The 14,854-nt window shown below is 42.9% G+C and overlaps 1 protein-coding gene across 1 annotated transcript; it reads left to right on the top strand.

Annotated features, from left to right (window-relative positions):
• The first annotated feature begins 9,731 nt into the window (after positions 1-9,731).
• ZNF146 (zinc finger protein 146) lies at positions 9,732-13,072 on the top strand. The gene is given in 1 exon segment (XM_031659586.1): positions 9,732-13,072. A coding segment is annotated over 1 exon segment (879 nt). The 5' UTR covers positions 9,732-10,746; the 3' UTR covers positions 11,626-13,072.
• Positions 13,073-14,854: the final 1,782 nt, after the last annotated feature.

Below are 14,854 nucleotides of genomic sequence, written 5' to 3'. Positions count from 1 at the left end.
AACACAAATTTTGAAGTTCAAGAGGGCACAATTTTCTGTCTCCCTAAATTTCTGACTTTTGTATCCAACTGTCTACTTGAATACTCATTTATATGATCAACAGACATGTCATAAGTAACAAGTCCAAAAGAAAACTCCTGATTTGTCTCAAAAATTTCTAGGTGAAGAAATCTTGTCTCAGAAATCTGAGTGAGAAAGTGATGGTGGTTTAGTGACAGGTAGTCAGATTTTTTTTCTGTTTTTGTTTTTGTTTTTGTGACTGAGTCACCCTCTGTTGCCCAAGCTGGAGTACAATGGCATGATCTCAGCTGACTGCAACCCCACCTCCCAGGTTCAAGCGATTCTCCTGCCTCAGCCTCCTAAGTAGCTGGGACTACAGGTGCAAGCAACCATGCCTGGCTAATTTCTGTGTTTTTAGTAGAGATGAGGTTTCACCATGTTGGCCAGGATGGTCTCTCTCTCTCCTGACCTTGTGATCCACCTGCTTCAGCCTCCCAAAGTGCTGGGATTACAGGCGTGAGCCACCGCGCCCGATCTGTCTGGTTTTTAAAATAGTTTAAAGGAATAGCTTACAGATTGTATGTGGGATATAGAAAAAAGAGTCCGAGGTTTTGATTTGAAAAACTGGAAGAAAATGGATTATCATTTAGTGAGATAGGAAGTCTGTAGAAATTTTTGAGAAAGATCAGGAGTTTTCTTTTGGACTTGTTGCTTGTGACATGTCTATTGATCATATAAATGAGTATTCAAGTAGACAGTTGGATACAGAAGTCAGGAATTTAGGGAGATAGAAAATTGTGCCCTCTTGAACTTTAAAATTTGTGTTTTTTGTTTGTTTGTGTTTTTAAAGAAAATCGTGCCTTCCTCTGTCCTGCTATACTAACAGGCTGCTTTATTCGAGAGTGGTGTGTCTTTCCTTGCTAAGCCCTATGTTCCCTACCATTCAGGGATGTCAGTGGGTCCATCAAATTTCCTTCAACCAGTGTAACATTCCTGGATTCCATGATTGCATGCAAGGAGCTGTGATGAGGCCCTTGAAGCTGTCCTATGGTTGTGGAGAGCACCATACATAAGGGCTCTTCTTGTCCATACTTAGTGGTTCATGCCTGTATTCCCAGCACTTTGGGAGGCCAAAGTTGGAGGATTGCATGAGACCAGCCTGGGCAACATAGCAAGTCCGTGTTGCTGCAAAAAAAATTTTAATTAGCCCAGTGTGGTGGCACACACCTGTAGTCCCAGCTACCTGAAGGCTGAGGCAGGAGGATCACTTGAGCCCAGAGGTGCAAGGCTGCAGTGAGCTGTGGTTGAATCACTGCATTCCCACATGGGCGACAAAGCAAGAACCTATCTCTGTTTTTAAAAATAAATAGATAAGAAAGGACTCTTTCTTTTTTTTTTTTTTTTTTTGTTTTGTTTTTTGAGATGGAGTCTTGCGCTGTCGCCCTGGCTGGAGTGCAGTGGCACGATCTCGGCTCACTTCAAGCTCCGCCTCCCGGGTTCACGCCATTCTCCTGCCTCAGCCTCCCAAGTAGCTGGGACTACAGGCGCCCGCCACCACGCCCGGCTAGTTTTTTTTTGTATTTTTTAGTAGAGACGGGGTTTCACCGTGTTAGCCAGGATGGTCTTGGTCTCCTGACCTCATGATCCGCCTGTCTCGGCCTCCCAAAGTGCTGGGATTACAGGCTTGAGCCACCGCGCCCAGCCAAGGACTCTTTCTTAGAAGAGTAATGGCAGCTGCCTACTCACATCCTCTCTCATATGACATGAGAATTATAACTACTTCCTACTCTTAACATTTTTTTTCTCTTTCACAGACATAAAAAGTAGATAGAGAGCCAGGCGCGGTGGCTCACACCTGTAATCCCAGCACTTTGGGAGGCCGAGGTGGGTGGATCACCTGAGGTCGAGAGTGCGAGACCAGCCTGACCAACATGGAGAAACCCCGTCTCTACTAAAAATACAAAAATTAGCTTGTCGTGGTGGCACATGCCTGTAATCCCAACTACTCAGGAGGCTGAGGCGGGAGAATCACTTGAACCCAGCAGGCAGAGGTTGCTGTGAGCCGAGATTGCGTCATTGTACTCCTGCCTGGGCAATGAGAGCGGAAAAAAAAAGAGGTTGATAGAGATGTTGTCTACAATTTTAGAAGAATAAATATTTCTTCTTTTTGAGACGTGGTTTCGCTCTGTTGTCCAGGCTGGAGTACAGTGGTGCCCATCGTGGCTCACTGCAACCTCTGCCTCCCGGGTTCAAGTGATTCTCCTGCCTCAGCCTCTTGAGTAGCTGGGACTACAGGTGCCCACCACCATACCTGGCTATTTTTTGTATTTTTTTGGAATCCAGTTTTCACCATGTTGGCCAGACTGGTCTCAAACTCCTGACCTCAAGGGATCTGCCCACCTCTGCCTCTCAAAGTGCTAGGATTACAGGTAGGAGCCACTATACCCGGTCTCATTCTTAAGTTAGAAGTAACTGTAATCTCAGTTCTTATTTTGGCATCTCTAGAGTTTCCGTCTTGTCTTACACAGTTTTACCTGTTTATGGGACAGACAGCTGTCTAATTTCATTCTCATTGTGTCAGAATGCTACCCACATTACAATTTTCATCCCATTATTTTGAGATCCGGAGATTACCTCAGACCAGTTTCATGTTATTTCTGGATTATTTCTTTTCTCATGGTCTTTGTAATAGAATCAGTCAAGCCTTAAAAAGACACACTAAGCTCTCTTTAATAGAGAACAAAGGGCCAGGCACGGTGGCTCACATCTGTAGCCAAGGCGGCAGGTCTCTTGAGCCTAGGAGTTCTAGACCAGCCTGGACAACATGGTGAGACCCCATATCTTTTTTTTTTTTTTTTTTTTTTTTTTTAAAAAGGCCAGGCTCGGTGGCTCACGCCTGTAATCCCAGCACTTTGGGAGCTGAGGCAGGCAGATCACCTGAGGTCAAGAGTTTGAGACTGGCCTGGCCAACATGGTAAAACCCTGTTTCTATTAAAAATACAAAAATTAGCTGGGCGTTGTGGTGCACACCTATCATCCCAGCTACTCGGGAGGCTGAGGCAGCAGAATCGGTTGAACCCGGGAGGCGGAGGTTTCTGTGAACTGAGACTGCACTCCAGCCTGGGCAAGAGAGCAAGACTCCATCTCAAAAAAAAAAAAAACCATACAAATTATGTGACTACGAATATCAACATATTTCTGTTTATAAAATTTTTGAATCTTGGCCTTTGATTATGAAATATTCTACTTGTGTAGGTACTACTTATCATATAAACTTGAATTCAATTTTCATTAAATGTTTCTGTTACTTCTGTCTTTTTTCATCTTCCCTCTGCTTGTCCATTACTTCATGTTTTCCAGAGGAACTTACAAGTCCTCAGTAAATGATATCTTAAACATATTTTTAGATTTTGCTGTCTACAGTCTGCATCATAATCCTGTTGAAAGGCAGGTCCATGTTTTATTTTTCTGATCAGTAGTTTGAGAATGCATGAGTTGCTGTTAAATAATCTATGAACTTTTTGTGTGGAAGTATTGATCAGTTCTTTTTTCTTTTCTTTTCTTTTTTGAGACATACTCTTGCTCTGTCACCCACACTGGAGTGCAGTGGTGCAGTCTGGGCTCACTACAACCTCCATCTCCCAGGTTCGAGTGATTCTCCTGCCTCAGCCTCTTGAGTAGCTGGGATTATAGGTGTGTGCCACCACAGCCAGCTAATTTTTTGTATTTTTGGTAGAGACGAGGTTTCGCCACGTTGGCCAGGCTTGTCTTAAACTCTTGGCCCCTGGAATTACAGGTGTGAGTCACCATGCCCAGCCATTCAATTATTTTTTCATATGAACATTTTTTAAATAAAACAAATGGTGAAAGAATAGTAAAACAGTCTCTTATGTACCCACCATGTGGATTCAATCATTAATATTTTGCCACGCTTTTGTATGTATCCGTGTGTTTATTTTGTGTGCTGAGGCATCACGATGTTTTACTTCTAAAAAATTAGAGATATATATTTTCTACCAAAAAGGGGAGTTCCTGGCCAGGTGTGGTGGCTCATGCCTGTAATGCCAGCACTTTGGGAGGTGGAGGTGGGCGGATCACCAGATTTCAGGAGTTTGAGATCAGCCTGACCAACATAGTGAAACCCTGTCTCTACTAAAAATACAAAAATTAGGCATGGTGACGCATGCCTGTAATCCCAGCTTCTTGGGAGGTTGAAGCAGGAGGCCAAGGTTGCAGTGAGTTGAGATCGCGTCACTGCACACCAGCCTGGGCGACAGAGTAAGACTCCGTCTCAAAAAAAAAAAAAAAAAAAAGAGCTCCCCGTATATAATGAAATACCATTATCACACCTTAGAAGATTAACCATATTGTCCTAGTATTATAGACTACCCAGACTATGTTCACATTTTTCCAATTGTCCCCAGAATGCCTTCCATAGTTTTTTTAAATTCTAGGCCGTAATCAGGGTTCAAGCTTTGCATCTGGTTGCTATCTCTTAAAAATCTAAACTTTTCTTTCTGTCTAGGCATGGGGGTTCACGCTTGTAATCCCAGCATTTTGGGAGGACAAGGCAGCCAGATCATCTAAGGTCAGGAGTTCAAGACCAGCCTAGCCAACATGGCGAAGCCCCATCTCTACTAAAAATGCAAAAATTAACTGACTGTGGTGGCATACGCTTGTAATCCCAGCTACTTGGGAAACTGAGGCAGGAGACTTGCTTGATCTTGGGAGGTGGAGATTGCAGTGAGCTAAAATGGTGCCATGCATTCCAGCCTAAGGTACAGAGCCAGACTCTTTGTCTCCAAAAAAAAAAAAAAAAAAATTCTGGGAGCCACTTCCAGGAAGATGTATAGATTCTAAAAAGGTTAAAAGGCCAGGCGCAGTGGCTCACACCTGTAATCCCAACACTTTGGGAGGCCAAGATGGGCAGATCACAAGGTCAGGAGATAGAGACCATCCTGGCTAACACGGTGAAACCCCGTCTCTACTAAAAATACAAAAAATTAGCCGGGTGCGGTGGTGGGCTCCTGTAGTCCCAGCTACTCGGGAGGCTGAGGCAGGAGAATGGCATGAACCCGGGAGGCGGAGCTTGCAGTGAGCCAAGATTGCGCCACTGCACTCCAGCCTGGGTGACAGAGCAAGACTCCATCTCAAAAAAAAAAAAAGATTACAAGATAGGGACCAGATATATCAGCTCACACCTGGAATCCCAGCATTCAGGTAGACTGGGAGGTAGGATTGCTTGAGGCCAAGAGTTGGAGACTAGCCTGGGCCATATAATGAGACCCCCATCTCTACAAAATGTTTTTAAAAGTAGCAGGGCATGGTGGCCTATGCCTATGGTCCTAGCTGCTCAGGAACCTGGGGTAGAAGGATCACTTTGAACCCAGGAATTTGAGGCTTTACTGAGCTATGATTGTGCCACTGTGCTCCAGCCTGGGCAACAGTGAGACCCTGTCTGTAAAAAAATAAAAGGTAGGAGGGGGTCAGGCTAAGCCAAAGAAGGACATGAAGGACATCATGTTTGATAAGTATCACTGTCACTGAAGCTCATCAGGATCTTCTTCTGGGCCTGTGAACTTGTTTAATTTTTACTTAGAAAGCTCTTCCTCCAGGCTGGGTATGGTGACTCACACCTGTAATCCCAGCACTTTGGGAGGCTGAGGCAGGCGGATCACCTGAGGTCAGGAGTTCGAGACTAGCCTGACCAACATGGTGAAACCCCATCTCTACTAAAAATATAAAAGTAGCTGGGCATAGTGGCATGTGCCTGTAATCCTGGCTACTTGGGAGAGTAGCTGAGGCAGGAGAATTGCTTGAACCCGGGTGGTAGAGGTTGCAATGAGCTGAGATGGTGCCATTGCACTGCAGCCTGGGCAACAAGAGTGAAACTCCGTCTCAAAAAAAGAGAAAGATCTTCCTCCATATAGCTGTAAGGATCATTGTCTTAATTTTCTTCATGTCTTAACATGATTCTTACCTTTTCAGATTTCATCCTTTCTGAAATTAAATCTATTGATGGCTTCCCTTTTTTTTCCATAGCACTTAAAACTTTTTATTTTATTTATTTATTTTTTTTGAGATAGAGTCTCGCTCTGTCACCCAGGCTGGAGTGCATCGGTGTGATCTCGGCTCACTGCAACCTCCATCTTCCGTGTTCAAGCAATTCTGCCTAAGCCTCCCAAGTAGCTGGGATTACAGGCACCTGCCACCATGCCCAGCTAATTTTTTTTTTTTTTTTTTGTATTTTTAGTAGAGATGGTTTCGCCATGTTGGCCAGACTGGTCTTGAACTCCTTACCTCAGGTGATCCGCCCACTTCAGCCTCCCAAAATGTTGGGATTACAGGCAGGAGCCACTGTGCCCGGACTGCTTTTTAACAAACCATCTCTATTCTGTTATCATGTCCACTAGAATGTAAACTTGATGAGAGCAGGGGATATTATCAATTTTGTTCAATACTGTTTATCCCTAGAGCCTAGAACTGTACCATGCACATGGTAATGAGACAAGTATTTGTTGAATGGATATTTTGAGCAGCTGTTCTCAGACTTTTTGGTCTTGGAAACGCTTTACTTTTTTTTTTTTTTTTTTTTTTTTTTCTGTAGAGATGGGGTCTCACTATATTGTCCAGCCTGGTCTTGAATTCCTGGGCTCAAGTGGTTTTCCCACCTTGGCCTCCCAAAGTGTTGGGATTACAGGTGTGAGCCACTGTGTCCAGCCTTTTTCTTTCTTTCTGAAAACACTTATAACCTCTGTATTTTCTTTTTTTTTTTTTTTTTTTTTTTTTGAGACGGAGTCTTGCTCTGTTGCCCAGGCTGGGGTACAGTGGCCGGATCTCAGCTCACTGCAAGCTCCGCCTCCTGGGTTTACGCCATTCTCCTGCCTCAGCCTCCCGAGTAGCTGGGACTACAGGCGCCCGCCACCTCGCCTGGCTAGTTTTTTGTATTTTTTAGTAGAGACGGGGTTTCACCATGTTAGCCAGGATGGTCTCGATCTCCTGACCACGTGATCCGCCTGTCTCGGCCTCCCAAAGTGCTGGGATTACAGGCTTGAGCCACTGCGCCCGGCCAACCTCTGTATTTTCTGTTTTGAAATGTCACGGTAATGTGACTAGGTATGGGTCTTATTCTTACTCAAATTGTCCCTTTGACTTAGAGTAGAGGCAGTTTTTTTGTTCTTTGAATATTTCCTCTAATGAGTTTTCCTTTTTTGGAACTTCTTTTACTCAGCTTTTATGTTTCCTTGGTGTATCCTCTGAACTTGTCATGGAAATTTCTACCATGAAATGACATTTGTCACTTGTGATCCTATTTTATCGGCCAAGTGAGCACCCAGCCATGCCTGAGTTTGCTAGGGTGAGGCAAGTGATGCCTTCTGGAACAAGGTGACTTGTTATTGATGAATGTGGATATGCTCTGCTTTATCTCCCCCCTCTCCCTCCAACAGTCTTAATTTCTAAGGGAACTTTTCTTTCCATTTCTTGCTTACAAAACCCTGTTGTTGTTTAACTGACAAAATATCTTCTACCTATTCCTGATTGGTTTTAGTGTTGTCTGCTGGACCTTGCCTTTATTTTCTCATAACTTTTTTCTCTTGATTTTGATGTCTTTCATGTTAGTGGGGTTAGTGGAATATTAGTTAACAGCTCACTAAAAGGTGATCATGAGCTCTTTTGTGCCTGGGTGCTTGTATCCTTCAGTGGCTGAAAAGTGAAATGCTTACTGAACCATTGGTCTCCGTCTTGCAGAAGATTATACTGTCTGACTCCAGTGAGCAGCCATGGCCAAGTCCTTTGTTTTAGCCAATGAAATATGAATACAAGTGACACTTATCATCTTGGAGGGGCATCTTAATGAGGTTTTGTTTGTTTGTTTTGTTTTTGCAACAATCTTGCTGTGTCACCCAGGCTGGAGTTGGAGTGCAGTGACGTGATCTTAGCTAACTGCAACCTCTGCCTCCCAGGTTCAGGCGATTCTCATGCCTCAGCTTCCCAAGCAGCTGGGACTATAGGTGCGCACCACCACACCAGGCTAATTTATTGTATTTTTAGTAGAGATAGGGTTTTGCCATGTTAGCCAGGCTGCTAATGACGTTTATTGTGGGCCTTTCGGTTTATCCAGAGAAGGATCCTCTCATATCCTGCCCGTAGGTATATATACCTGGTTGCCAACATCTTTTGTCTTCAGCTGCAGAATGGTGCTGCAGGTCTTACCACATATGTGGGTTTAATCTCTGATTTCCGTGTAGCAGCTCATTCCTGTCATCTCATTTGCTGGATGCCCCTGAGCTCTGATTAAATTTCTGCAGGGGATAAACTTCCATTTCATACGAAGATGTGGCCAGTCCTTTGTTCTCATAACTGGACAGTGCGTATTCAACTGCTCCTTACACTTTTTTTCAGCCACCATCCTTTATTCCTTTTGAAAAACCTAATTCACTTCATTTTCTGAGTTTTTCCGATATTTTGTGGTACAAATCACTGGCGCTCTCTTCTGCAGTATATTCGCATTATTTGAGTTTCCTCAGATGACTCTGCTGTGCATTGAACTCTTCCGTATCCTTTCCATTATTGAAAAGTTAGTTAAGGCCGGGCGCGGTGGCTCAAGCCTGTAATCCCAGCACTTTGGGAGGCCGAGATGGGCGGATCACGAGGTCAGGAGATCGAGACCATCCTGGCTAACACGGTGAAACCCCGTCTCTACTAAGAAATACAAAAAACTAGCCGGGCGAGGTGGCGGGCGCCTGTAGTCCCAGCTACACGGGAGGCTGAGGCCGGAGAATGGCGTGAACCCGGGAGGCGGAGCTTGCAGTGAGCTGAGATCCGGCCACTGCACTCCAGCCTGGGTGACAGCGCGAGACTCCGTCTCAAAAAAAAAAAAAAAAAAAAAAAGAAAAGTTAGTTAATACCTATTGTTGTGTACCAGTGTCTCTTGTAAATTTTTTTTTCTTGTGAGTTTGTACCATTTTCCCCTTTCTTACCATTTTAATGGGGTTTTGGGAGGAAGCACTTGTGGGTTGATTTATTCCCTTTCTTAGAAAGATGAGCATTATTTAGCCGGGTGTGGTGGCGTGTGCCTGTAATCCCAGTTACTCGGGAGGCTGAGGCAGGAGAATCGCTTGAACCCAGGAGGCAGAGGTTGCAGTGAGCCGAGATCCGAGATCGCACCACTACACCCCAGCCTGGATAACGAGCGAAATTCCATCTCAAAAAAAAGAAAGAAAGAAATATGAGCATTATTTTTCTTCCCTAGCATCCCAGGTGGACTTTCTAATTTTTATGTAGTCATCTTTTTCTTCTATTTGGCAATTTTTCATTATTTGTTATACAACTTCCTAAATTCTGAAATGGAAAGGTTATTTTTCAAGAGTACTCTCAGCTTTGTGGACCCATTTATGTTAATTTTCTACCTAGATCACCTCAAGTAGGGTTCCCTTCTCATAATTTAGTTGGAAGCATTAATAATATAGATTCTCTGCCGGGCGCGGTGGCGCAAGCCTGTAATCCCAGCACTTTGGGAGGCCGAGACGAGCGGATCACGAGGTCAGGAGATCAAGACCATCCTGGCTAACACGATGAAACCCCGTCTCTACTAAAAACACACAAAAATTAGCCGGGTGTGGTGGCGGGCACCTGTAGTCCCAGCTACACGGGAGGCTGAGGCAGGAGAATGGCATGAACCCGGGAAGTGGAGCTTGCAGTGAAGGGAGATCATGCCACTGCACTCCAGCCTGGGTGACAGAGCAAGACTCTGTCTCAAAAATAAAATAAAATAAAAAAATATATAGATTCTTTTCATATTGGGAAATGGGCTACCAGAGTTAATCTCAAAAAGTTTTATTGCTAGTAATGGGAAAATTCACAAATAAAAGTGATGGTAGTATAAAGGCAAGATGAAGGGCTTACCATGTGCCAGCCATGGTTCTGGGCACTTTATGAATTAACTCCTTTGTGCTATGGTTCTTTATACTCCATTTTAGAAGAAGCCTGAGAAGATGATGAAGAGATAGACAGGCACAAGGACTTGGGGGGCACGTTGATCCATCTCCAGTAAAGACTGAGGAAAAGAGCATTGAATATAAGAAAAAATACTTCCTCTGTTCTCAGACCTTATTTCTTTTAAGGTCACACCTTTTTGAAGTTTTGAGTTTGAAACACAACCTGGACTGAAATCATGAGGGAGCTTGTGTAGGAAAGAATCATCAAGGGAGTTAGTTGGGAACTTCTCTACCACAGCTTACTCCTTATGGTATTAACCCCCTTTAAGTGTAAATACCTTTGGTTTAAAACATTTGTACCTCATCTGATACCAGAGTGTTCATACTGGAGAGAAACCCTATGAATTTACTGAATGTGGGGGAACTTTTACTCACATGTCACATTTCATCGAACGTAGAAATCATGCTGAAGAGAAACCCTGTGCGACTAAGGAGTATTGACAAACCCTTAGCTAGATGACAACCCTCACTGAGAAGCAGCAAATTCATGCTGGAGAGAAAGCAGTGAAGGTAGCAATACTTTGCTGAATATTAGAACATTTTTCTGGAGAGAAAGCATTGAATGTACTGAGTGTGATAACATTTCCTCTCAAACCGTATCCCTTACTCTGCATTTAGGAGGTCACACACAGAGAAACCTTATAAATGTAAGAGATGTGGAGATATCTTAAGCCAAAAGTACATCCTCATTCATCAAGAAATTTGTACTGGAGAGAAATCTTGTGAATATGGGAAAGCTTCCATTCAGATGTCACACCTCAGCCAGCAGAGAATTTACAGTGGGGAAAACCCCTTTGCCTGTAAGGTATGTGGGAAAGTGTTCAGCCACAAGTCAAACCTCACCGAGCATGAGCATTTTCACATGAGAGAGAAACCTTTTGAATGTAACAAGTGTGGGAAAGCCCTTAGCCAAAAGGAGTATGTCATTAAACATCAGAACACCCATGCCGGTGAGAAGCTTTTCGAATGTATTGAATGTGGAAAATCCTTTAGCCAGAAGGAAAACCTCCTTATGCACCAGAAAATTCACACTGGAGAAAAATCTTTTGAGTGTAAAGATTGCAGGAAAGCTTTCATTCAGAAGACAAACCTCATCAGACACCAGAGAACTCACACAGGAGAGAAGCCCTTTGTATGTAAGGAGTGTGGAAAAACCTTTAGTGGTAAATCCAACCTTACTGAGCATGACAAAATGCAGATTGGAGAGAAGACTTTTAAAGGTAGTGAATGTGGAATAACCTTTGGTTAGAAGAAGTACCTCATAAAACATCAGAACATTCACAGTGGAGAGAAATGCTATGAATGTAACGAATGTGGAAAAGCCTTCTCTCAGAGAACATCCCTTATTGTACATGTGAGAATTCATCCAGGTGATAAACCTCATGAATGCAATGCTTGTGGAAAAGGCTTCTCTCAGAGCTCATCTCTCACAGTGCATGTGAGAAGTCATACTGGTGAGAAGTCCTATGGTTGTAATGAATGTGGGAAAGCTTTCTCTCAGTTCTCAACCCTTGCTGTGCATTTGAGAATACACACAGGTAAGAAGCCTTATCAGTGGAGTGGCTGTGGGAAAGCTTTCAGCAAGAAGTCACACAACATTAGACACTAGAAAATTCATACTCACTAAAAACCCCATGAACGCCTAGAAAGTGGGAAAGCTTTCATCAGAAATTTGCACCTCATCATGCACCAGAAATAATCCTTCTGAAGCAAAGCACCACGAATGAGGTTAACTTTAACAAATACTAAAAACTCAAGGGACACCAGAAAATTTGTACAGAAGACAAAGACATGCGTATGATCAAAAGCCTGTGTCCAACAAAGAAACCTGCAGCAGAGATAATGGTAAAAGTTTAGGCACATTTTCACTAAAAATGGCAACAGAAAATGGATGCCTGTTTTTTATTGCTACACCATAGATCTGGAGATCTTTGCCGATAACAAGAAAAATGAGTGTAAATATTGGAAAGGAACAGACAAAAATAGATAACATGGTCATCTACAACTAATATTAAGACTCCTGTGGTATTGATTCAACAGAGCAGAAGAGATTTCAGAGAAAGACTTATGCACTTATTAGAATTTGGAATATGATACAAACAGCATCAGGAAGTGAGGAAATAATGGAACTATTAATTTAAGTGGAGGTAACTTGTTCTCCAAGGGGAAAAAATACATCGTAAACTATACACAAAAGTGAATCCAGAAGTTAGAAACAGAAATATGAAAAAGCTATATACTAAAATACTTATGACCTTGGGAATAGGGAAACATTCCTTGTAACAACTTCAGAGATACTTAGCAGTTCCACTTGTGAGTATGAATGCTCAGGAAATATGTACTAGGATGTTTACTGTGGCTTGATTTGTAGTAGCCAAAAATTAGACACAACTGAAAAAGCCCATCATGAACAATATGGGAAATTCTTATGGAATGCTATGTATCTGTAAAATGCAACAAATGAAATCCACTTGTATTAACAGAAAGATCCCAAAGTTGTTGAGGGGGATCAAGTTGCAGCGCCATGCAGATAGTACAATGACATTTTGTAAATTTGAATTAAAAGTTCCCTCACAAAACTCAGTACTATCTACTGGTAATGGATGCATATATGTCTGTACATGTTTTTGAAATGGATTGCAAGGATATAGACCAAACTCTCGATAGTGGTCACTTGTCAAGAGTGGAGAAGGGAAAGTAATGAGTGTGGGAGGTGTGGTGGGTATTGGTTAAAGGGGACTTCAGTTTTTTATATAAACATCTACTTCTCTTTCAAAAGACTTCAAGTAAATATAAGAAGATACTGATTGATTCTGGATTGTGGTATATGGATATCTTGTCTTATATTTTGTACTTTTCTGTATTTTTAACGTTTCTCAAAATTAATAAGAATGGGAGTGAGGATGTGAATGCTGTATCTGTAGAAGTCTTGTTATACTGGATTCATTTCCAATCAAATACAAAACATTTTATAGAAAATATTTCTAAAATTGTATCACAGATGAGTGGATGGACTTGCTCTCTATGTAATATGAAATTAATCTATTTTATTAAAATTTAAAAGGACAGTACAATCTAAATCTGTTGTAATTATTTTAACATGTTATACACACTATATCAGGGTCCCCAACTCCCCCCCAGCTGCATGGCAGGAGGTGAGTGGCAGGTAAGTGAGTATTGCCACATGAGCTCCACCTCCTGCCAGATCAGCGGTGGCATTAGATTCTCATAGGAGCGCGAACCCTATTGGTAACTGTGCATGTGAGGAATCTAGGTTGTGCGCTTCTTATGAGAATGCAATGCCTGATGATCTGAGGTGGAACAGTTTTATCCTGAAAACATCCCATCCCCATTCCCCTAGCCCCACAAACCATCCGTGGAAAAATTGTCTTCCATGGAACTGGTCCCTGGTACCAAAAAGGTTGGAGACTGCTGCACTATATGACCTCTTTCTTTGTATTTCTAACATTTTGCAAAACGAGCTTAGAAAATTTCAACTTTTTGTTAAACATACATGCACAGGCATCATATAATTAGTCTCTTTCAGTTATGCTAATTTTGGAATGTCAGTTTTCCTCTCCTGCATATTTCCATGGGAAACGTGTGCATTAAATATTAAATTTTGGCCGGGCGCGGTGGCTCAAGCCTGTAATCCCAGCACTTTGGGAGGCTGAGACGGGCGGATCACGAGGTCAGGAGATCGAGACCATCCTGGCTAACACAGTGAAACCCCGTCTCTACTAAGAAATACAAAAAATAGCCGGGCGAGGTGGCGGCGCCTGTAGTCCCAGCTACTCGGGAGGCTGAGGCCGGAGAATGGCGTAAACCCGGGAGGTGGAGCTTGCAGTGAGCTGAGATCCGGCCACTGCACTCCACCCGGCGCGGCAGAAAAACCCGACTCCTTTCTCCAAAAAAAAAAAAAAAAAAAAAAAAAAACTCATTAAATGCCACTGCATCACTGTATCTTTTAGCCTTTTTGGAGAAATTAGATACTTAAGTGTCTGAATCTGTTCTTTCTAATGTGATGTACCCCATCTTTTTCTCTGCTTTCCCTCTTTGCACACATATTTCACGTTTTAAGGTGTTCTCTTTATGATACAGTTGGCCCTCTGTATCCAGGGGTTCTGCATCCATTAATCAATGAACCCTGGATGGAAATTATTAAAATATAGAACAATTTAAAAAATACAAATGTTAATATACAACTATTTGGATAGCATTTACATTGTATTAGGTATTATGACTAATCTACAGAAGATTCTGGCTGGGCATGTGGCACACATCTGTAGTCCCAGCCGCTTGGGAAGGTGAGCTGGGAGGATTTCTTGAGCCCAGGAGTTTGAGGCTGCGGTCAGCCATGATTGCACCGCTGTATTGCAGCCTGGGTGACAGAGTGAGACCCTGTTGCAAAAAAAAAAAAAAACCAAAAAAAACACACACACACAAGGAAAAACAAAAGGATGGAGACATAGATCAGTAGGAAGAGAATTGAGAGTCCACAAATGCTATGGGTTGAATGTCCCTTCCAAAACTCATGTTGAAATTTAATTGCCATGGTAATGGCATGAAACGTTGAGTCCCTTTAACATGGCCATGAAGGGACTGGGTGTGGTGGCTCACTCCTGTAATCTCAGCACTCTGGGAGGCCAAGATGGATGGATCACCTGAGGTCAGGAGTTCAATACCAGCCCGACCGACATGGGGAAACCCCATCTCTACTAAAAATACAAAAATTAGCCGGGTGTAGTGGCACACACATGTAATCCCAGCTGCTTGGGAGGCTGAGGCAGGAGAATTACTCCAACCCAGGAAGCAGAGGTTGCAGTGAGCCAAGATTGTGCCACTGCACTCCAGCC

Source organism: Papio anubis, chromosome 20, assembly GCF_008728515.1.
Source record: "Papio anubis isolate 15944 chromosome 20, Panubis1.0, whole genome shotgun sequence".
Taxonomy (NCBI): Eukaryota; Metazoa; Chordata; class Mammalia; order Primates; family Cercopithecidae; genus Papio; species Papio anubis.
Note: the sequence above shows the minus strand (reverse complement) of the source record. Positions and strands in the feature narration are given on the sequence as shown.